Genomic DNA, 22,364 nt, shown 5'->3' with positions numbered 1-22,364 from the left:
GTGGTGCCAATAGTGGGTGTGGTGGTTGGGGTGTAGAGGTAATAATGGTGGTGAGACGACAATACCTATGATAGTGGCAGGTGTTGTGGCAATGGCAACGACCTTGGTTATGGTGGTGGTACTGGTGGTGGCGAAAACGATGGTGGTGGTGGTGGTGACAATAATAGTGGTTTCAATGGTGGTGGTAATAGCAGTGGTGTAAGGTTAGTGCTTCTAATGGTAGGCAGTGACAATTACTTTGTGCTCCAAGAGATAAAATGAGTGTAGAAAGTTAAACAATGTCATTTTAAAAACTAAAGAAGGTATTACAGGAATTTGAAATATTCATTAAAGACTCAACTCTGCTTTTTATTAAATTAACTTTTAAAAGCAACCTTTTAAAAGCTGCTATCTGGAGGCCAATGTTTTTAAAATAAGTAGGTCATTTTGTTTTTACCAAAAACTTGTTTATTTTTTAACTTTAAAGTGAAGCAGTTTTTGGTGAAAAAAAACAAACGGGGCCATATTTATGCCTTAATTCGAGCTGTGCTTTTGTATTATGCATAAAATTCACTTTATATATATATATATACATATATATATATATATTGTGTATTTTTTGGAAATTAGGAATATCATTCCAAGGCAAAGAAGCCAAACAGGTACACGAAAGCCTACCTAGAAGCAAACACCATGAAAGACAGACCAAGATGAAAGCAGTGAAAGGGGATACATCCAGAAGACACTTCAACCAAGTGAAAGTGTCACCCCAATCACCACCACAACAAAATTAATGTGGACATGGAAGACCATCATTGTTCAAAACATGTACCAACGAAGATGGGGGCATATCGACCCAAACATAATCACTCATCTCCGTAAAACCAACTGACACAAGAATATCCGCCGCCATATTGGGTAATCTTGGCACCCAAGACCAACGACATTTTTGAAAAGCCTCACTCAGCTGTTTGACCCTTGCCAACATAGGGTAAGCCTCCCAACTATCATTTTAAAGAGAATCACTGAGACAAGAGACAGCTTTGAGAGAGTCTGATTCGAGAATGACAGAGCTAACACCCAAAGAGACACCCAATTCACACCCACGAAGCAGTGCCAAAGCTTCAGCCCCCGCAACATTAGGAGCCATGATAGAGTACCTCGTTGCTGCCAAAAACCTTACCCCCCCCCCCCCTTTACCCACATCACCACCCCAGTGAAACCCAACTTAGTCACCTTGGACCAGCTAGCATCAACATTGATTTTTGAATACGAATTTCATTTTCCATCCCCTAGTAGCGGACACGAGCAATTATTTTCTCATGAATTCATTTTCTTACCAAACTTAGTGTAAGAAGTGAGAAATAAATTGGTATCAAACTAATTATTTATACAATTCAAATTTTAAAACTTTTAACTTACACTATGTTTGGAGGAAGAAATTTAATATTACTAATTTACTAAGAAATTTTAAACGACAGAAGTTGAAATGATGAGATTTTATTATCTAGAATTTATGAATTTTCTTGTTTGGTTAATCTAAAAGAACAATGGAATTCAATACTGAATTTGTTATTTATAACTTTCAATCATAAAAATTGGTAAATGACACATATTTACATGAAATTTAAACTTGGTAATTCGAGATCCCGAATTCCAAGTTGTTTTTCCATGCGGAAATTCTGATTTTTATCCGAACTCCAAATTTATTTCCATCATCCAAACTTAGTGTTAGTGAAAAAAGGTACTATGTTTTATTCTCCAGAACTTTGCTTTACACTAATAAGGAGGAGATAATAACTTGTTGTCTAAATAATACAAAGTTTAATATAAATATTTTCTCGATTCGAAAAATTCTTAATCTATTTCTGCTTAAAATTTATAATTTTACACAATTACTCTACGTTAAATATTAATTACAGCAAGATTTACAATTTTTATTCTAGTGCGAGCATTTATATATATACATACATATATATATATACATACATACATATATATATATATATATATATATATATATATATATATATATATGTGAAGAGACTTAGCATTGGAATTGGGGGTTAATCGAAGGGCACTCGTAAGGCGGTGTCACTGAAGCTAATGAATCTCAATAATCGGAGGGTCCAGATCCATCCTAATCATAATCAACAAGAGGGTCCCGGGCGCGTCATCCCAATGCGACTCGTGTAAACAATAGTCAATGGCTAACTGGCAGCCTTAGAATTCTAATTAATAAACGAATTTGGGGTATGCAAAAGCATTCCAAATATTCTTGGGGAGATAATCTTTCCAACATATTTTTATCCCTTAAAAATCTTTAATTTATCATTTGAAATGTACTAACAATTAAAAAGTGCAATTCTTATTAAGAACATAACTAATTCAAAAAAAAAAAAAAAACTAAATAATCATAATATTTTTTGAGTATTTTTGGATATTTCTATTTTATATGAAAAAGATGCGCTCCAAGTAGTGCTAATTTATAATAGGAAATTTTAACGAAAAACCTACAGTACTGTTCAATTTAACGAAAAACCACATTTTTACACTAAAATGTCAATCCTGTTACTATTCTTTTTACTTTTTATTTTGTTCTTATCATTAAAACTTAAAGTTTTCAAATCTTTTTCATTAGTTTTTCTTTTATAATATGAGGTCACATATGATGTGACTCTACCTCAATTATTTTCTTCCCTTCATCAAAATATTTCACAAAGGGTTAAAAGTATACATGATACAAGGTTTTTTCTTTCTATAAAAAGTTAATAACTTATTTAATCAAATATTTTCAATTATTAAGTATATATTACGTTAAAAAAGAAAAGTGTTTATAGCACTCCAAAAATCTTATTATAACTCCTCATAGGTGTATTTTTCTTTATAATTATAGAAAGTTTGGAGTCTAAAATGAGATTTTTTTAGAATGCCAATAACAATTTCAAAAAAATATTATATATAATAATATAATAAAAATTTTTATTAGCATTTCAAAATAGTCTTGATCCATCCTAATTAGTGATTATTATCACATTACCCTTCTCCAAAATATTCAACAATTTTTTTTTTGAGATTACTTAGCAGTGATTATAGCAAAAAATAAATAGCTAAGATTGAAAATAGAAAATAATTATAAAAAGTAAATTCAACTGCTAAACACCTGTAACATTGAATTGCTACGTAGTACCAAGATGGTTAAAATTTAGAAGTATTTAAAAAAGAATAATAGAAATTTTAAAAATAAAATAAAAGTGGCTTCCACTTCGAACAAATCTTTTAATTTAATAAAGATTCAGCTCCCACACACACACACACATATATATATATATATATATATATATATATATATATATCTTCCGTTCCCTCCCACACCCCCTCATCATCATCCCCACCACCGTGACACCGTCGTCCTCCAGAAGAATTTCCAAGACGAAAAAACCCAGAGACAATCGAACCCTTCACCCCTACGAAAAAACGCCACACGCTTTCCTCTACAATTCAAGGTCTTCGACTCCCTCGAAGGCCGATTAACCACAGCAGCAACAACAGCATCAACTACTGCACCTCAGGTACAATTAAACAACCATAATTCGCAATTTTGATTGATTTAATTTAATTTTTTTTATTAATCTGTTGCTTTTTAAGTACATGATCACTCTTATCCGTGTTGATATGGAGAACCAATGATGAGTTTTTGTGTTGAATGTGGATTTTTGTTTTTCTGGGTTTTTTTATATATATTTTTTATGAGTCGGTTATTTTTGGATTATGATCAAGTTTTTGGAGAATTTGTATTGCTAAGTGTTGGGTATGAGATAAAAACGCAAGCTTTCACATTAGTAAAATACATTTTGCTGATCATCTGGGTGCTTTTTGATGATCGTCTGTTTTCAGTTTTCGATTTTTTCGGTCTAAGATTGTATTTCGTGGCTTCTTTCTGTTTGAAGTGATATCTAATGATAAAGTTTGTTTCTGTTTAATTGTTTGGTAATTCTGATTTGGATTTCTAGGTTGAATTAAGTTTTAGTTTTAGAACTAGAGTTAAGGTGGATTTATGCTCTGATCACGCAGGAGTAGATAAATATTGGGTTTCTGTGAAAGGTTGAGTTATAAATGGAGAGTCGAGGTCAAAAGCGTACTGAGCTTGATGATGAATTGCCAGCAGATAAGCGGGTGTGTAATTCAATGGAGTTTAGAGCTATTTCGTCGAACTCTTCAGCTCAAACCCATATGAATTCTGTGAACTCCACACCTGAAACCAATGACCATGATATGGATACTTCATCTTCTGCTTCGGCTAATAGTCGCTCAGAGGGAGAACGTGAGAGGGATTCAGCATATGGGTCTTGTGATTCAGATGATGCAGACGAAAGACACAGTGAACTCAAGGACTATCAGAGACGGAGATCTTCGGGTGATCATCGAAAGTTTAAGAGGTTCTTATCATCTTTAAGTGAAGAGACTGACCCTTCAGGGCAGTTAGCTGTGCTCACCGAGCTATGTGAAGTCCTGTCATTTTGTACAGAGGATTCACTATCCGGGATGACATCAGACTCATTGTCACGGCTTCTTGTTAGACTTGCTAGGCATGAGACTAACCCGAATATCATGCTATTGGCTATAAGGGCTATAACTTATTTATGCGATGTGTATCCGCATTCATCGGGCTTCCTTGTTAGGCATGATGCAGTTCCTGCTCTTTGCGACAGACTAATGGCTATTGAATACTTGGATGTAGCTGAACAGGTAATGTTTCTGTACTTGGTCATATTTATGTTATCCAGGCATGACATTTATGGGATTGTTTATACAATGTAAGAATGGGGTTGCATGGGATTCTTTTACTGTTTTTATGCAGTGCCTACAAGCATTGGAGAAAATGTCACAGGAGCAACCACTTGCGTGCTTACAGTCTGGGGCAATAATGGCTGTCCTGAATTATATAGATTTCTTTTCGACAAGTATACAGGTAATTCAATCAGTGATGTGTTCTTGTTTGGAAATTGGATCATTGCTCTTTTAATGGTTCGTATATTAATCATACTTTATTTGCATCAGAGAGTTGCCCTTTCCACTGTGGTGAACATATGTAAGAAACTTCCTTCTGAATGTCCTTCACCCGTCATGGAGGCTGTTCCCATTCTGTGCAATCTTCTCCAGTGTGAGGATCCACAGGTATGGACTGTGAAGTGCATTTTTAAGCCTTTTGCATAGATTTCATATGACCTTAGTACTCAGCCTTTGTTTTAATTTCTCAGCTTGTCGAAAATGTTGCTGTTTGCTTGATTAAAATTACAGAACGAGTGAGCGAGTCTACAGAGATGCTGGATGAACTTTGTAAGCATGGGCTGATTCGTCAAGTCACACATTTTATGAGCTTGAATACCCGACCAACGGTATCCCAGCTAATTAGTAATGTAGGCAACTCAATCATGTTTCATGAGATCCACTGCTTTTGTATTTTATTGCCTTGGAATATGTTCTTACTGTTGTACTTTGGTTGGCAGAGTTTGATGGGGGTACTTGTCAAACTTTCTTCTGGTTCAGTTGTAGCCTTCAGGACGCTGTATGAGCTTAATATTAGCAGCATACTGAAGGATATCTTATCTACATATGACCTCTCGCATGGAATGTTCTCTAATCATGTGGTGGATGGGCATTGCAATCAGGTTTACAAGTGGATATTTTGGTTCTGTTCTTTTTCCAGGGTTACTGATTCTTATTGAATCATTGGAATGTCAATTGTGTTTATGAAAATGTTGTGACTTTACTATTCCTTTGTTGCTTTATGAGATAATTACCGACTTCCTAAAAACATAAATGTAAAACTCATCTGTGATTACAAAATAAGCATGTGTTGTCTTATTATATAACTTGAGGAAAGTGAATGGTATCATTGTTTCTATTTTTCTCCTTCAGGTATATGAAGTTTTGAAATTGCTAAATGAGCTTCTTCCAACTTCGACCAGAGATCAAGAGAATCCACAGTTGTCAGATAAAGAATCTCTTTTAGTTAATCAGCCTGATCTTCTGCAAAAGTTTGGGATGGATATACTTCCATTGTTGATTCAGGTTTTGTTTCTGATAAATATAGGGCACTTTATTGCAGTCCATCCAACAAATGAATAGTGTTATAATGTTTATTTCACCTCTCGACAGGTTGTAAACTCCGGTGCCAATTTATATATTTGCTATGGCTGCTTATCTGTTATCGACAAGTTAATTTATTTGAGCACACCTGGCATGCTTGTAGAACTGCTTCAGAAGGCCAACATTTCAAGGTGATTTGGTCTCCTTGTTTTTTTTTTTAATAGAGATCAGCAATTTATGCTAATTTTATTAAATCCTCTCAATGTGGCAGTTTTTTGGCTGGAGTGTTTACACGAAAGGATCCCCATGTGTTGATATTAGCTCTACGGATTACTGAGCTAATCCTGCAGAAACTTTCTGATTATTTCTTGGACTCTTTCATAAAAGAAGGCGTCTTTTTTGCCATCGATGCACTGTTAACACCGGAAAAGTGTCAATTGGTGACCCTGAAAAAATGCTCGAGGTTCTTGTTCCCTGTGTTTAGTGGCTCACAGATTTTGTTGGATCCTCATCAGAAGTCTGCCTTGAGTGAGGTCTTGAGGTGCTTATGTTATGCTTTTGCTACTGATAAATCACCATCAGTGTCAGAAAAAGGAAGTTGCATGCTTGAAAAGAATTCTGTTTATAATCTTGCAAAGCATATAAGGACCAAGTACTTTGCACAAGAATTATGTGACCCTGAGAAAGCGTTAACTGATGTCCTTCAGAAGCTTAGAAAATGTTCTTCTGCATTAAGTGATTTGAACATGTCCATGAATGATGATGCTCTTGATCAGCGTGAAGAAAGGTTCTATAGTATCATGCATCAAGTAATGGAAAAGCTTGGTGGAGGAGAACCCATTTCCACGTTTGAATTTATTGAATCTGGAATTCTAAGGTCCTTAATGACTTACCTGTCCAATGGTCAGTACTTGAAACAAAAAGGGGAGATTAGTAGTGGTAACAGTGATATTTATTCTGTAGAAAAAAGATTTGAGGTGTTTGCAAGGCTGTTATTTTCTCCTTTAGACATGATCCCTGCCGACCTGCCCATGATAACATTAATACGCAAACTGCAAAATGCACTATCTTCTTTGGAAAATTTCCCTGTTATTTTGAGCCATGTGCCCAAAATAAGTTCTTATGCTACAGTACCACTTGGGCGTCGCACACCATATCCATGTATTGAAGTTCGTTTTGTGAAAGACAAAGCAGAGACATGCCTTTGTGATTACCGTGAAGATGTTCTGACTGTGGACCCTTTTTCCTCATTGCATGCCATTGAAGAATTTCTGTGGCCTAAAGTCAATGCAAAAACAACCAGCCACATTAATTCACCTACACAAGTTAAGGACCAATCTGAAAGTCCACTGGATCAATCACCATCAAATGCAAGCTCTAGTCAAGGGCAAGGTCCACATCCTATGGAGCCTGAAAGCATGTCGACGGACTTGCCTGAGTTGCAGGTTTTTATTCTGTCTCACAATTGATTAGACTGAGGGGTGCATTTCTTTTTTTTTTTGAGTTCCTGTTGGGTGCATTTCTTCATCCTCAGCCTTACTCTCCAGGTTGATGAGGTCAATTTAACACTGGCCTCACTTTAACAGGCGATAAGCTTAGGATAGACAAGCCAAGGAAATCTTTAATGTATTTATGTTTAAGAAAATATAATTTTTTTTTTCTTGGGAAAACCTTGGATAAATTTAGTCATGATCGATTCTTCTAATCAGCTCTAAGGTGGTGCAAATGCCCTTACTTTTGATCGGTTGTGTAATGTTTCAGGAACCTGTGGAAAGAGAAGCACAATGTCCTTCAGAGGAAGATACTGAGATGGAAGAACAGTATCCCGCATCTTGTAGCAATGAAGATTCTTCTTCGAAACTGTTACTTTACCTTGAAGGGCAACAGCTGGAGCCGTCATTGACATTATACCAAGCAATTCTGCAACAACAAATGAAGGAACATGAAATTGTCATTGGTTCAAAACTGTGGAGTCAAGAATACACATTAACATACAGAAAAGCTGAAGGTCATCATGGTACACGTACAGAAAGTCTTTGTTCAGCAGAAAGTTCTGCTGAGAAAGCTGGGGTACATGAGTTGTACACTTCATTTTTCTCCAGCATGTTTGCTCGTGAGCTTGCTTCTGACTTGGATAAGTCAAGTCCTATGTATGATATAATATATATCCTCAAAAGCTTGGAAGGCATGAATAAGTTTATATTTCATCTGATGTCTCGAGAAAGAATATGTGCTTTCGCTAAAAGGAAAATTGATGACTTGGATAATTTTCAGACGGCAGCTATTCCGGTGCCACAGAATGAGTTTGTGAGCAAAAAATTGACAGAAAAACTGGAACAACAGATGCGGGATACTTTTGCAGTGTCCATTGGTGGTATGCCTTTGTGGTGTAATCAGTTAATGGAATCGTGTCCCTTTTTATTTAGTTTTGAAGTTAAATGTAAGTACTTCCGCTTGGTGGCATTTGGTCCACTGCTAGTTCAGCCTCATTCACCATCTTATAGGGATTCAGGGGTGACAAGTGACAGGCGACCAAGCTCTGGAAGCATGCCTCGAAAAAAGTTTTTGGTTTTCCGCAACCAAATTTTGGATTCTGCTGCCCAAATGATGGACCTGCATGCCAGTCAGAAGGTACTCCTTGAGGTGGAATACAATGAAGAAGTTGGTACTGGTCTTGGTCCAACCTTGGAATTCTATACCCTGGTTAGTCACGAGTTTCAGAAGTTTGGTCTAGGCATGTGGAGAGAGGATCGTGGATCTTTTCCCTCTGGTGATGGGGATACTGGAATTTTGATATGTCCTTTTGGTCTCTTCCCTCGTCCATGGTTGGCTACATCTGATGAAGTAATTAAGAAGTTTGTTCTTTTGGGGCAAATCGTAGGTAGAGCGCTCCAAGATGGGCGGGTCTTGGATGTGCATTTCTCCAAAGCCTTCTATAAGCTTATTCTTGGCAAGGTACTCTCCCAATTTCTGTACTATTTATTATTGAAAGGGAATGTTCATCAATCATCATCACTTATGAAGCAAGTTTTCATCTCAAACATATGTTTTCATATTGCAGGAGCTTGGTGTGTATGACATCCTGTCATTTGATCCTGGGCTTGGGAAGACACTGCTAGAGTTTAAGGCTCTAGTAGACAGGAAAAGATTTTCGGAATCTGTTCCTGGAGGAAGTACAACATTGGAATTTGACTCTTGCTTTCGGAAAACCCAAATTGAGGATCTTTGTCTTGATTTTACACTTCCTGGTTATCCTGATTTTGTTCTTTCCTCTCGGCCTGATCATAAAATGGTAAGTCTCACCTAGCTATGATCCCATTTATTGTTTCATGTTTTTCATTTGGTGAACCGTAAATTTAATTTACCCCATTGTTTAGGTAAATATGACAAACTTGGAAGATTACGTCTCACTTGTGGCGGATACAACGGTAAATGCTGGTATTTCTAGACAAGTGGAAGCTTTCAGATCTGGTGTTAATCAGGTGTGTACCATTATGAAGTGGCTTTTCAGTACAAGGACGTTGACTAAACTACCTCAATGCCTTTTAATTTTGGTATAAATTTATGGTTTCTTTCATCATGATGTTTCAGGTTTTCCCTATTGAACATCTTCAGATTTTCACTGAAGAAGAATTAGAGCGTTTGCTAAGTGGAGAACGTGATTCTTGGGCTGTATGTTTGCAACCACTTATTTTGTATTTTTTAAAGGCTATTGACTATATTCCTAATTTATAAGTTTTTATCTTGGCAGTTCAATGAGCTCCTTGATCATATCAAGTTCGACCATGGTTACACAGTTAGCAGTCCTCCCATTATCAATGTTAGTCTGTTCTCTTGTCTTTGGTTTTGTGGTGATATTTCACGTGCATTTAAAGAAATTTCATATTACCATTTTCTTTGAATTTCAGTTGCTGGAAATCATACACAAGTTTGACCAAGAACAGCGAAGAGCGTTTCTGCAATTTGTGACCGGGGCACCTCGCTTACCTCCTGGAGGTTTTGCATCTCTCAGTCCGAAGTTAACTATTGTTCGAAAGGTCCCTATCAGAAAAACATCTTCTTCTTTTTTTCCTGATTGCTCTTTGTTATTTGTATAGGCATCATTTGATCATTGTTTGCTTTGTCTCTCTTACAGCACTCTAGCAACTGCGAAGACTTAGACCTACCAAGCGTGATGACTTGTGCAAATTATCTTAAGCTACCACCTTACTCTTCGCAAGTGAGCTTTGTTTCTTTATAGCTTTTCATGTTACTAGAAGTCTTTTGCAGGGAAACATTGCACCGACAAGATGCTTACATATTTTCATATCCGTTTTCAGGAGACTATGAGAGAGAAGCTCTTATATGCCATTACAGAAGGGCAGGGATCATTCCACCTTTCATAGCCTTCCATTTCTCAGTCTGAAGGATCAGTTCAACTGTAAATTTGTAATTATTAGAGTAGGCCTTTGCCGGTGTAGACAAAAAGAAGGGGTGGCTGGTGATGGTGGTGGAACTGATTGCTGAAAGGGGAGCTAAATCTGGTGAAACAAGAGGAGGCTTCTTTGACCGACTAATCGGTAGGACTCTGTAAATACCTGGAAAGTGTAGGTAGTTGGGAAATTTCAGGTAGCTGTACAGAAGAAAGGATGGGGAAGTTTAGATTGATACGTTGGACTTTAATAATTTTCTTACTGAGCTGTAGACAGAGGTTTTGGTTATTACACAGTTACCTTTTTGGTTGCAATGGAAGTTTAGATTGAACAGATTTGCAATTGTATTTTGTCGACCGCTATCATTAGTCGCACAAAATGATGGCGGTCGAGAGCGTCGTGGTGAGGATGTTCCAAGACGTTGTAAAATTATGTCGAACCAAAGCATTTTCGGTTTGGCTTGAACAAGTTTTGGCTGTTGAGCACGGCCTAGTCACCAACTAGCTCTTAGTCCAGTACTGCTTCTGTCGGATTGATGGCGAAGATTAGTCGGTTGATTATAATGGCAGCCGACCATTGCGGCTGACCTTGTGTGTCTTGGGATGAGCACGGCCTGAGTTCAATCAGTTTTATCCCAAATTCACGATCAAAATAATAGCAACATAACAATTCAGCTCGGTTCGGATTTGACAAACTTCCCTAAAGAAACCGAACCAAACCGACGTTCAACGGTTTTGGACGGGTTTGAGCCGAAATCATTTTTTCTTTTGCATCTTCTCAAGTTTGTTACCTCAAGCACAACAAAACAAAATTCATAAATGAAATTGATGCCGAGCTCTAGCCCAAATATATAAAGGACATACAAGGATATTAAATAATACAAATATACATGAATGTGCGAGAATCATTTCTTTAAATTTATCTATTCAATCTCTTTTGGATAATTGAGGCAACATCACCATACAAACTTCATAATATGAACAGTTTAATTCGTTTAAATGATCTTCGTTAAAAAATTCATTTGATTTCTAGATTATTTGTCCATCATGTGTGGAACAAATCGACAATTTATGATAACAAGTAACATTTTCATAAGGATTAATCGTCAACTTGTTTAATTTATATGAATGACTAAAAGGTAATCAAATGAAAGTTTCTAGAGACAATGAATGGAATGACCAGTTCAAGTTATGATGTTTGTATATAAAAATAATGTCAAGTCGTGCCATCTAGTGCTGTGATTTCGTACCTCATGGATAATGAGTCCAAACCGTATTATAGGTAGGTCATTGTGTGACATTGCTCAATCTTCATTTCTTAATGTTAATATATCTTTGTGTTAAAAGAACAACATAACTTACATCCTTATGTGAGAAATGACCTCTTAAATGTAAGAGCCAGACAATATCTTTTTTCCTTTTATTTTTTCGATTACAAAATAGTTTTCTTTTCAATTTGACTAGAAAACTCTTACATGAGTGACTTTAATGGTGAATAAGGGGTTTCATAAAATATGTCTCGAGAGTCAATTCACTTCAGATCATAGCGACTTTGCATGAGAGTTCTACTAACATGTCTGTATTTGGGCCTGTTGTTGTGGACTCAAGGTGCTACTGAATTTGATCACTGAAGCAACTTCTTCTCACATTTGTTGACATGTCAATCAAGTTGCTCATTACCTTCCCCATCTGGCCCTTTGATTAGCTAATGATTTAACTGGGTTTGAGGAACCTCCTATTATAATCCATCTCTTGTAATTCTTAGCCTTTGAGCTTTTTCAATAAAATTATGCCGCTTGATTTAAAATTAAAAATAAAATTAAAAAATAAAAAAAAACCTGTCCCTATTGCTCACCAAAAATAGAGACCAACCTCAACATGTCCCCATTTTATCTGCAAGTAGCAGCAACAAACACAAAATAAACAAGCCGATAAAATATAGTCAACATATTTCTTGATAGATTTTTCAGTGTGTCGAAAATACGACTTGGTATACGAAGTGTTCATAATATAAGTGGTTGAATATTTGAAAAAAAAAAAAAAAATTCAACCTCTTTATTATGACACTTGGTGTACTGGACCGTGTGACCGGCACACATAAAATTTCTCTACATTCTATGCTTCTCTTTTAATGCTTAGTGTTAGTTCATATATGTATGTAGTGCTCTTTTTAATGCTTCTCTTTCCAAGTAACCTTATGAATACACACAGAACAACCAATGCTTCTTTTCCCCATTGAAAGATGTAACATTAGACTTATTAACAGTATTATAATGCAAAGTTTATTTTTATATATAACTGGTCCGATCAAAAAAAATTTATGAATACATGAAGGTTATTCACTTATTTCTTTATGGAGTATTACTATAAAGTTTTATTGTACAGGATGATTTAAGAAGAAAATTCAATTCACTAAAGCTTGAGAGACCTTTTTCCTATTTGCTCGAAGGCAAGTTGTAGTCAATGAAATTCTTGTTTGTCTCGTGTTCAACATATAATCGGTGTAGACGTAATTTCTAAACAAGTGGAGTTTGAGTTTTAAATTGGCAAAATTTTAGTTTGGTTGGTATTTGTACACACTTCTAACAGTCCAAGTGATGTTTGCAAATTTTAAAATTTCAAAACCACCCTACCTTGCCTTAAATTTAGAAGAGTAATTTTATGCACATCATATTTCGTTTTTGTGCACTCTTATTTATTTTCAGAAAATGTTAAAGAAACTATATTTTTAGACCATATTTTGTAGATTACATGATGTGGTGATTGATGGTTGAATTTCTTGTTTTAATCATTAAATAAAAAATCCAATCATCAACCACCACATCACATGTTCTGAAATATATGGTTCAAGTAGATATTATCTTTAGCATTACCTTTACTTTCAGCCATTGATAAATAAACAACATATGTTGATTTCAACTAGAAATTTATAGAACTTTTTGTAGTATTTCAGAATTTTTTTTTTGTCAAATGGTAGATTTTATTAGATTAATCACCGACGGGGTTTGAATCCACGCCGTCATGCAAAAAATCAACACATTTCCACCATTGTGGTAAAGAACCACTTGCTAGTATTCCAGAATATATGATACTCCAAATTTTTTTAACCATTAGATTTTTAGTTTAAAATACAAAATAAAAACTAACCGTTAAAATATCTAAAACATCCTATACTAGTATCTTGAGAAATTCGTCGCATAAAGAATCCGGATCCTCGTCAAATCCTCTTTATGAGGATTTCGAGAATTCGTAAATCATATCTATTCGTCGTACATCGTACAGTTAAAAATCATTTTAAATATTTTTAATTAAAATTAGGGAATTGTTATTAGTACTTCAAAATCTCATTCTACACTCCAAACTTTCTATATTAGGAAAAAAATACACTTGAGAGGAGTGTAGAATGAGATTTTTGGAGCACCAATAACACTTTCCTAAAATTAAATACAAATAATATTTGACAAAAATTAACTGTACAATATACGATAAATAGACATAATTTACGATTTCCAAAATCCTTGCGAAAAGGCCAGAGAGGATCCTGTTGGTCACATAAATAGCATTTTGTTCAACTGTCAGTGTTGCTGGCTAAAAATAGAAACCAACCTGTAATTGTCCCTAATCTGAATATCTAAATATCTGCAAGCAGTAGTAGCCGCAAACACAAAATAAACAAGAGGATAGAAATATAGTGGACGTACATACCATCCCTTCCACTCACCCAAAACTCCCTCCCAATCCCAAATCTCTCATTTCTCCACCTCCATTATCTTCTTCTTCTTCTTCCTTCAGTCTGTTCAACCTTCCCCAATTATTCATCCTCTCTCTCTCTCTCTCTCTCTCTCTCTCTAGATGGACCAATCATGAACCTCAAACCACCATCTTCTTCCCCGCTAGCCCCCAACTCTAACAACTTAATTCCGGTAACCCACCACTCTCTCACTCTCCATTGGGTTTCTTCCCCTCCCTACTTCCCCTCCATCTCCAACCCCACGCGCCCCTTTCGCCTTCTCGCCACCGCCAGCCCCACCAACCCAGCTTCCGACCTCTCTCTTACACCCGCCGCAGCGCCGCCCAATGAAGACCACAAGCTTCTAACGCTCCTCCGCCAGAGGAAGACAGAGGAGGCTTGGATTGCCTACACCCAGTCTACCCACTTACCCAATCCCACTTGCCTCAGCCGTTTGCTCTCTCAACTGTCTTACCAGAACTCTCATTCCGGCCTCACACGCGCCCAGTCCATCATCACGCGCCTCCGCAATGAGCGCCAGCTCCGCCACCTCGATGCTAACTCCCTCGGCCTGTTGGCCGTCTCTGCCGCCAAGGCCGGCCAGACCCGCTACGCTGTATCCATTATCAAGTCCATGCTCCGCTCCGGCTACCTCCCTCACGTCAAGGCCTGGAGCGCTGTTGTGAGCCGCCTCGCTGCCACCACCGATGACGGGCCTTCCGATGCGCTCAAGCTCTTCTACTCAGTTACACGCCGTGTCCGGCGGTTTGCAGAGCCGGAGCTGGTGGCGGACTCGCGGCCGGACACGGCAGCCTTCAATGCTGCGCTTAATGCTTGTGCCAATTTGGGGGACACTAAGAGGTTCTTGAAGGTGTTTGATGAAATGCCTGAGTACGGCGCCAAGCCCGATGTGCTCACCTACAATGTTATGATCAAGCTGTGCGCCAGAGCTGGAAGGAAGGATTTGCTTGTTTTCGTGTTGGAGAGCATTCTTGACAAGGGCATTGCGTTGTGTATGACAACGTTGAACTCCCTTGTGGCAGCTCTCGTCGGTTTTGGTGATTTGGAAACCGCGGAGAAGATGGTTCAGGCAATGAGGGAAGGGAGGAGAGACCTTTGCAAGATTCTAAGGGATTCAAATTTGAATTCGATGAGTTCAAATCCGAGTCTAAGCAATGGGGATGTTTTCGAAAAGTTGCTTCCTAATTCGGTTAGAGGAAATGATTCGGAGCCGCCATTGTTGCCTAAAGCGTATACTTCTGACTCTAGAATTTACACCACTCTAATGAAGGGTTATATGAATGCCGGTCGCATTACTGACACGGTTCGGATGCTGGAGGCACTGAGGCATGAGGATGATAGCGCAAGCCATCCTGATCATGTAACATATACAACTGTTATTTCTGCATTTGTGAAGGCTGGCTCCATGGACCGTGCTCGTCGAGTGCTTGCAGAGATGACAAGAGTTGGTGTGCCCGCAAATCGGATTACGTATAATATTCTTCTCAAGGGTTATTGCCAGCAGCTGCAGATAGACCAGGCCAAGCAGCTGCTTAGAGAAATGGCTGATGATGCGGGGATCGAGCCTGATGTGGTTTCATATAACATCTTGATTGACGGATGCATACTGGTTGATGACAGTGCTGGGGCTCTTGCATTTTTCAACGAGATGCGAACGAAAGGAATTGCACCCACCAAGATCAGCTACACCACACTGATGAAAGCGTTTGCCTTGTCGGGTCAGCCGAAGCTGGCAAACAAGGTGTTTGATGAGATGCTTAATGATCCTCGGGTGAAGGCTGATTTGGTTGCCTGGAATATGTTGGTTGAAGCGTACTGCAGACTCGGGTTGGTTGAAGAAGCCAAGAAAATCATTCAGAGAATCAAAGATAACGGGTTTCACCCTGATGTGGCAACTTATGGCAGCCTTGCCAATGGAATTGCATTGGCTAGAAAACCTGGAGAGGCGCTGTTGCTCTGGAATGAAGTGAAGGAGAGATGTAGGGTGAAAGAAGAGGGAGAAACTTCAGGTGCTTCCGACCCGCCAACACTGAAACCGGATGAAGGGCTTTTAGATACTCTGGCTGATATCTGTGTCAGGGCTGCTTTCTTTAAGAAGGCTTTGGAGATAGTGGCTTGTATGGAAGAGAACGGGATTCCTCCGAATAAAACCAAGTTCACTAAGATTTATGTGGAGATGCATTCGAGGATGTTTACTAGCAAGCATGCCTCGCAAGCCAGGCAGGACCGGAGGAGTGAGAGGAAGAGAGCAGCTGAGGCTTTCAAATTTTGGTTGGGTTTGCCAAATTCTTACTATGGGAGCGAATGGCGGCTAGAACCTATAGATGGAGATGAATGATATTATGCTTTTGAAAAACCTGGTATGTAATTCCAGTGAAAAGAAATATTCCCATGTAATATAATCATGTTATATTATAGGCAATACATAATTTGGTCCTTCACAGAACACATTTGATATGTGTGTTAAATATCCAGGCCACTGTTTCGACTACAAAATTATCCATTTCGAAAATCTAATACAATTTGGCTTTAGATTCTGCAAGTGCTTTTGCTTCTGAAACAAACTTTAAGATGAACAAATTTTGATGTGGCGTGAACTGCTGCACTAACCTTAGCCTCTTGACCTTGAGGACGATTGACTCCGAGAATAAGACGATGATAGTACCTGAACAAAATCATGGTTAAATAAGAGCTGCTGGACATAAAAATCATCATCGACAATGAAAAATTTAATAGGGGTAATTGTTTGTGTTGTCGGCATTGGAATCTTATGAGTTACCCAAATAGGTTGCCTATGGTTATCTGCAGGTTGTAGTACCTGGTATGTCTTTGCTCCTTTCTTCAGTAGATAACCAACACTGTTTAAGTTGTCAACAAATGTGTCGATGTCTGGAACTCTTAGACCAATCCTATCTGCCAAACTGTATATTTCCTGAAACAAAAGAGGATTGCGCGAATATGAGTTACTAAAGGAGCATGAATAATTGCAAAATCGCATAAAAGCATGCAGACATACAGAAATTGTAAAACAGTCTTTCTGCTGCAACTCTGATTGCCTATTGAGGGCACTTAAGAACCGTTTTGCTTCTTTTTGTTGACTCATCCCTCCACTCCGACCAAAATCCACAACACCATGCTCATCAATGTACTTGTCATACAAGGATTCTCTCATGATTTCAACCACATCCTGCAAAATAGAATGATTCAGAAGGTCTGTCCAAACTCAGTTGTCTTAAATTTTTATCGATTGTGGAGTAGTCCATTAGCACATGAATAACTCAATGATTAGCATTCAAATTCTTTCCCAATAGGACTACTGAAAATACTGGATCAGTGAATCTCACATCCGGAATACTAAGTCTTCCATGACAATGTATACTTGTATTGGATCCTGGACCTTCCTATATTTGGAGAGCAGGATAACTGAAAACATTTGTTAGATAGAAGAATAAGAAGTAACCATTGCATCTTGGGCTGTTATTTCTTCTCTCAAATCTAGCCTCGCTCGAGCTTCGGTCAGCCTCACCAGACTCTCTAATTGCCTTGCTGTTATTGGTGTGCTATCAGCAGATGTCGCATGGTCTCTCAGTTTTAAGTAAAACTTTTGCAGGATTTCTGCCGCAGGCTTTGACATCCTGGTTCACCCCAAAATGAAAACTTGAAGGAAAAAAAACGGAGAATTGAATCGCAATTCTTGCAACAGAAATTGGATGCACAAGAATCACACAAGTCATGTGAAAATCACCTAGGAAACACAAAAGTTCTTGCATAAGCAATATACTTGCGGAGGAGTTGTACTGGTAATGGAACAAAATCCTCATCCTTCTTCGGGTCAAGCCTCAATCTTGAAACCAAAGAACCACCTTCTCCACTGATATCTATGCCTTCTGCACTCTGCGATGCTGCACTTTTTGAAGCAAAAGGCAATATCTTGTTAAATAGAGAATTGTTTGTATGGGGAACTGCATTTTATGATATGAAATGACTCCCTTGCTTTACAAGAAAGAACTAATATGTATGGATATGTTAGACACTACCTCTACGAATCTTTTTTGCAGCTGGCGAATTTTCTCCAGATCCAGCATGAAGCTATATGATAAACAACCAAATCCTTGAATTAAACACTGAACAAAGAAAATTACGTAGTAGTCTGTTATCGCTTCTTTTGACCTTTTTTGGTTACTCCCATTACAAGTTCTTGAGGACCTGGTTTACTAAGCTCCTACCATACTCAACCAATTTCATTACACATATATGGTATCAAAACACTAGCAAATAACTAAAAAGACGAATTGTAGGTAGGGATCAGAAACGATAACTTACTGACATGATGTGTTCTGAGACTCGCTTATCCAAAAGTTCATTAGGTTTGTCAAGTAATATGAAAACCAAATCAAATCGCGATAAGAGAGCAGCACTTATTTTCAAATTTTCATTCACTGTTTTTGCACGGCTGCAAATTTGAAATGTTAACGGTATCAAAAAATGCGGGACTGAAATGTAACAATATCAAAGCTAAATAAATGTTATTTTGTTACTGAAGGGAAATACGAATGGGAATTCGCAGATTGATATAGAATTCTCTGAAATGAACTACAAGGGGTATGAAACAAGTTTCATGTGGATGCAGTGTAGGAAATGACAATGGGATCAAAATCTACCACAAAATAGCACTTAATCCATTATCAGAATTGTAACAGTCCTCTCACCACCAACTTAAAATTAGAAAGCATTACTTATAATGACCACCAACAGGATTTGCAGCTGCTAAGACAGAAGTTCGTGCTGACAAACTTGCCACCAGTCCAGCCTTTGCGACTGAGACACACTGTTGTTCCATGGCTTCCAGTAGAGCCTGCAGCAATGTCAAAGTAAAAGAAGCTTCTTGCAGAAATTAGATAATAGAAAATAATACAGAACAACTGGTGACAAACCTGATGCTCTGAAGACATTTTGTCAAACTCATCAATACAGCACAACCCACTGTCTGCAATTACCATTGCACCTAATCCAAAATTTGATTATCATGTATTAGTGCACAGCATTTTATACTTGTTCAGTACTGACTGAGTCATGGGTTGCAAATGATATGGACTTAGACGTCTCTGTACCTATGGCATTTCTAAAAGTTAAAAATTTAGTACAATTATGTAAAAGATGAGAAGTGGATCAATTATATTTCTCTTTCTCATCCAGTATGTGTAGCCGTACCACTTGGAAAAATTGTGAGTTATTGCTTTGGACTACCAAATCAATTATTATGTTCATAATCGTTTGAAGCTATAACAGCAGAACACATACTGGAAGAAGAATAGTTATCTTTTCCCTTGAGAGAGATGGATTACTAGTTAAGTCTCAACAATCAACCATGAAGTTAATCATAAGTAGACATTCATAAGCAGATATTGCATTCAATTACAAGATAGCATTAGGATATCTTTATTGCCAAGAAATTAAAAGCAAAAAAGGATGATGAACGAAAGAAAGAAAAGAATTACCAGCTTCAAAACCATAATCACTTGTCATAGGATCCTTTACAACAGCAACAGTGAGGCCAGCTTTGGTTGTGGCATTACCACACACATAAATGCCTCGTGGAGAAATGGCTGCCGCTGCTTGGAGAAGCTGGCTCTTGCCTAGTCCGGGATCACCTAAAAAAATGAGGAGGTACATGTTCATCTTCTGTTTTCCATCCACAAATTACCAGGTTTAGTACCATTTTTAGGAGCATGATGGGGTTCAAATATACCAACAATTATCACATGGATATCTCCTCTAACAGGAACCTTGTTCTGATCATTTGAATTCTTCCGCACACCTCCAAAGAGTGCCAGCAATATTCCCGCTGTAAAAAAAATAAGTAAATTAGCACCATCATAACGCTTAATTATCAAGTGAGATATTCTTAGTGAGGAGTCAAATGTGGAACTTGAGAAACCAGGTGGGTTTCATCATCCATAAGTGACTTATATTACTGTTGGCATCTGCTTTTCTACCAAAAAACAAAACCCTTATTCAGTGAAATTTTAAAAGAACTAGTAGTAGTGAAAGAAAACCATGGACCTAGTGACATTATTAATAGAGATATTTCTGGATATTTTCCTTTTCATCTAGTTCTGAATAAGTTGGTGCAATGTTGTCACAATTACAAATGATATCACAATTAGAGGGATAAAATATAAGAAAATTGAGGAAACTGAATTAGTAGATAACCAAAAATGAAATAGCATGAAATTTTTAGGGACACAATATGGACAATAGTATTAAGGTTACCTTTAACAAGCTCGTGACCAAAGATTGATGGACAAATAGATTGAAGTAGTTGCCTGAAGGTATCTGGACCATGTTCCCCAGAGAACTTCACAATGAATTCCAAATTCCTTGGGGAAAATGAGGAAAGATCAACAAGTGCCATAGGTGTGTCATTAGAACTAGAATCTTGTAAATCCTCGGGCATAGATTGTGACTTTGTGTTTTTAATGGAAATAGCTTCTAGATACAAGTAGTAAATTCCTTGAGTCTTTCCCTTCGATTTGCCTGAAATGATAAAAAAAAAATAAAAAATAAAAAATCCAATGTATATTAGTGGTGGGAATTGGTTCAAGAACTGCAATTGTCTGTCATTCATGTAATTGGAACTATCCTTTTTTCTGATCAGTTGCACACTTGTGAATCAGACAAAATTATTTCCAAGGGCATAGAAGCTTGAATGTGCATGCAGGATACTGGATTGAATTATGAAGAATTTCTTTACCTCCTCCAATGTCCATGTAATTGTTAATGACTCTTATAATCCCAGTGAGAGTCACCACATCTCCTGGGATGCATGCATCAACAAGATCTTCAAAAAGTTCACATTCTACCGTTCGAGGCATCCTGCCTTCTTCATGATCTTCAGGCTTTAGTAGCTCCTGTATCCTTAAGAAGCATCAAAGAATTTTAACAAGGTTCAATAAAGGAAAATATAAAATGTGAACTTGGTTCATATCCAAAGTGCCTACCTTATCTTCTGAAAATCTATCGTCACAGCAGTAGATCGAATGGGATCAAAATTTCTGCTCTTGCACCCATTTAGATCGCATGTTGTTGGCGGTGAAAATTTCCCATCAGGACACATGCGTGTAATACTTGTTTTACACTTCACACAATGAAAATCCATTTGCACCACAAAAGGTTTGACAGTGCTAACTTTTACTACTGTCCCACGCACAGATACAATCTTGTCTGTCATGTAATCACATCCACATTAATTCTATACAATCGACCAAATGTATAACACGTGAAAACCAAACAAAGGCCTTAGAGTATAGTACACATACCAATATATGCAGCTTTTAAGTTCTTCAAAGCAATCATGGATTCCGGGTTGTTATGCAATCGAATATTAATTTTGGTACCGTCCTCTACCCTGCAATTGTCCCATTGAGTCAGCAGGACTTTGTGAACTGCAGCACTCATGCATAAGAGGGTTATCTTGGGTTTCTCCTCTAAAGCTTCATAAAACTCCTCAACATCACAAATTTTTCGAAATTGCTCGAAATCAATTGGCAACACCGCCACACCGCCATCATCCTTCACCTGCACCAAGTGTCATTCCAAGTACAAATTACGAAATTTAGCCTCAAATCAAATGCTTCATAAACCCTATACCCTAATTAATGCAATTGATGACCGATACCAAGTAATCGGTGTAATCAAATTATACATTTTGCGTGGAATTAACAGATTTTATAGAAGAAGGAGAAAGAAATGAGACCTGGGAAAGGAGAGCTTGCCCCGACGTCGTGGAGAAGAAGCCGATGAGGGAGTGTGTGAGACTGAGCCATGGCTTGTCGTCGCCGAGCTCGATTTGAGCAAAGTAGAAAGGCCAGATGGTGTGGAGGTCAGGTGCGTAGGAGGAGCCGTAGTTCGAGCTTAAGCTTCTCCGTTGTGCTCCGTACATGGCGGTGGAGAGAGAATGCAGGTGCAGCGGTTTGGGGTTTTGCTTATGCGCTTATGGTGTTGATAGTCCCGGCCCTCCTGGGTTTTGGCGGGAGAAATGAAAGGAGTTGTCCGATACGGTGGTGGATTTGAAGTCGTTTTGCGAGTATGCGATTGCGATCGCCTTATTTTTAGGCTTTTTTTTTTCCT

At 37.8% G+C, this 22,364-nt stretch overlaps 3 protein-coding genes across 3 annotated transcripts; 2 read left to right on the top strand and 1 right to left on the bottom strand.

Annotated features, from left to right (window-relative positions):
- Window positions 1-3,332: 3,332 nt before the first annotated feature.
- Window positions 3,333-10,819, top strand: LOC137722676 (E3 ubiquitin-protein ligase UPL4-like). Its single transcript, XM_068461735.1, has 17 exons — window positions 3,333-3,551; window positions 4,054-4,728; window positions 4,841-4,951; window positions 5,041-5,157; window positions 5,241-5,399; window positions 5,490-5,651; window positions 5,902-6,054; window positions 6,142-6,263; window positions 6,344-7,517; window positions 7,834-9,027; window positions 9,134-9,364; window positions 9,450-9,554; window positions 9,664-9,744; window positions 9,824-9,892; window positions 9,981-10,109; window positions 10,208-10,291; window positions 10,392-10,819. Exons 2-17 carry the CDS (start codon window positions 4,096-4,098, stop codon window positions 10,455-10,457), a joined length of 4,590 nt encoding a protein of 1,529 aa, XP_068317836.1. The 5' UTR covers window positions 3,333-3,551; window positions 4,054-4,095; the 3' UTR covers window positions 10,458-10,819.
- Window positions 10,820-13,907: 3,088 nt separating this feature from the next.
- LOC137723572 (pentatricopeptide repeat-containing protein At3g09650, chloroplastic) lies at window positions 13,908-16,771 on the top strand. Its single transcript, XM_068462769.1, has one exon. It carries the CDS (start codon window positions 14,347-14,349, stop codon window positions 16,570-16,572), a length of 2,226 nt encoding a protein of 741 aa, XP_068318870.1. The 5' UTR covers window positions 13,908-14,346; the 3' UTR covers window positions 16,573-16,771.
- LOC137723571 (probable DNA helicase MCM8) lies at window positions 16,764-22,295 on the bottom strand. The gene is made up of 16 exons (XM_068462768.1): window positions 21,991-22,295; window positions 21,554-21,812; window positions 21,236-21,458; window positions 20,989-21,152; window positions 20,508-20,771; window positions 19,984-20,079; window positions 19,733-19,885; window positions 19,169-19,239; window positions 18,971-19,089; window positions 18,558-18,687; window positions 18,272-18,323; window positions 17,980-18,136; window positions 17,695-17,869; window positions 17,251-17,421; window positions 17,053-17,166; window positions 16,764-16,899 (listed from the first exon to the last, which is right to left on the bottom strand). Exons 1-16 carry the CDS (start codon window positions 22,174-22,176, stop codon window positions 16,846-16,848), a joined length of 2,388 nt encoding a protein of 795 aa, XP_068318869.1. The 5' UTR covers window positions 22,177-22,295; the 3' UTR covers window positions 16,764-16,845.
- Between the last annotated feature and the right edge of the window lie 69 nt (window positions 22,296-22,364).

The sequence above is a fragment of the Pyrus communis genome, chromosome 17 (assembly GCF_963583255.1).
Source record: "Pyrus communis chromosome 17, drPyrComm1.1, whole genome shotgun sequence".
In the NCBI taxonomy this organism is placed as follows: Eukaryota; Viridiplantae; Streptophyta; class Magnoliopsida; order Rosales; family Rosaceae; genus Pyrus; species Pyrus communis.
Note: the sequence above shows the minus strand (reverse complement) of the source record. Positions and strands in the feature narration are given on the sequence as shown.

Excerpts from the sequence above, each read along its gene's own strand:
- LOC137723572 (XM_068462769.1), top strand. The coding sequence starts at position 14,347 with ATGAACCTCAAACCACCATCTTCTTCCCCGCTAGCCCCCAACTCTAAC.
- LOC137722676 (XM_068461735.1), top strand. The coding sequence starts at position 4,096 with ATGGAGAGTCGAGGTCAAAAGCGTACTGAGCTTGATGATGAATTGCCA. Across the intron at positions 6,264-6,343 it reads CAGAAGGCCAACATTTCAAG|TTTTTTGGCTGGAGTGTTTA; the intron begins GTGATTTGGTCT and ends TCAATGTGGCAG. Across the intron at positions 9,555-9,663 it reads TCAGATCTGGTGTTAATCAG|GTTTTCCCTATTGAACATCT; the intron begins GTGTGTACCATT and ends ATGATGTTTCAG.
- LOC137723571 (XM_068462768.1), bottom strand. The coding sequence starts at position 22,176 with ATGTACGGAGCACAACGGAGAAGCTTAAGCTCGAACTACGGCTCCTCC. Across the intron at positions 21,459-21,553 it reads CTTAAAAGCTGCATATATTG|ACAAGATTGTATCTGTGCGT; the intron begins GTATGTGTACTA and ends ATTACATGACAG. Across the intron at positions 20,080-20,507 it reads TGGTCACGAGCTTGTTAAAG|CGGGAATATTGCTGGCACTC; the intron begins GTAACCTTAATA and ends TTTTTTTTACAG.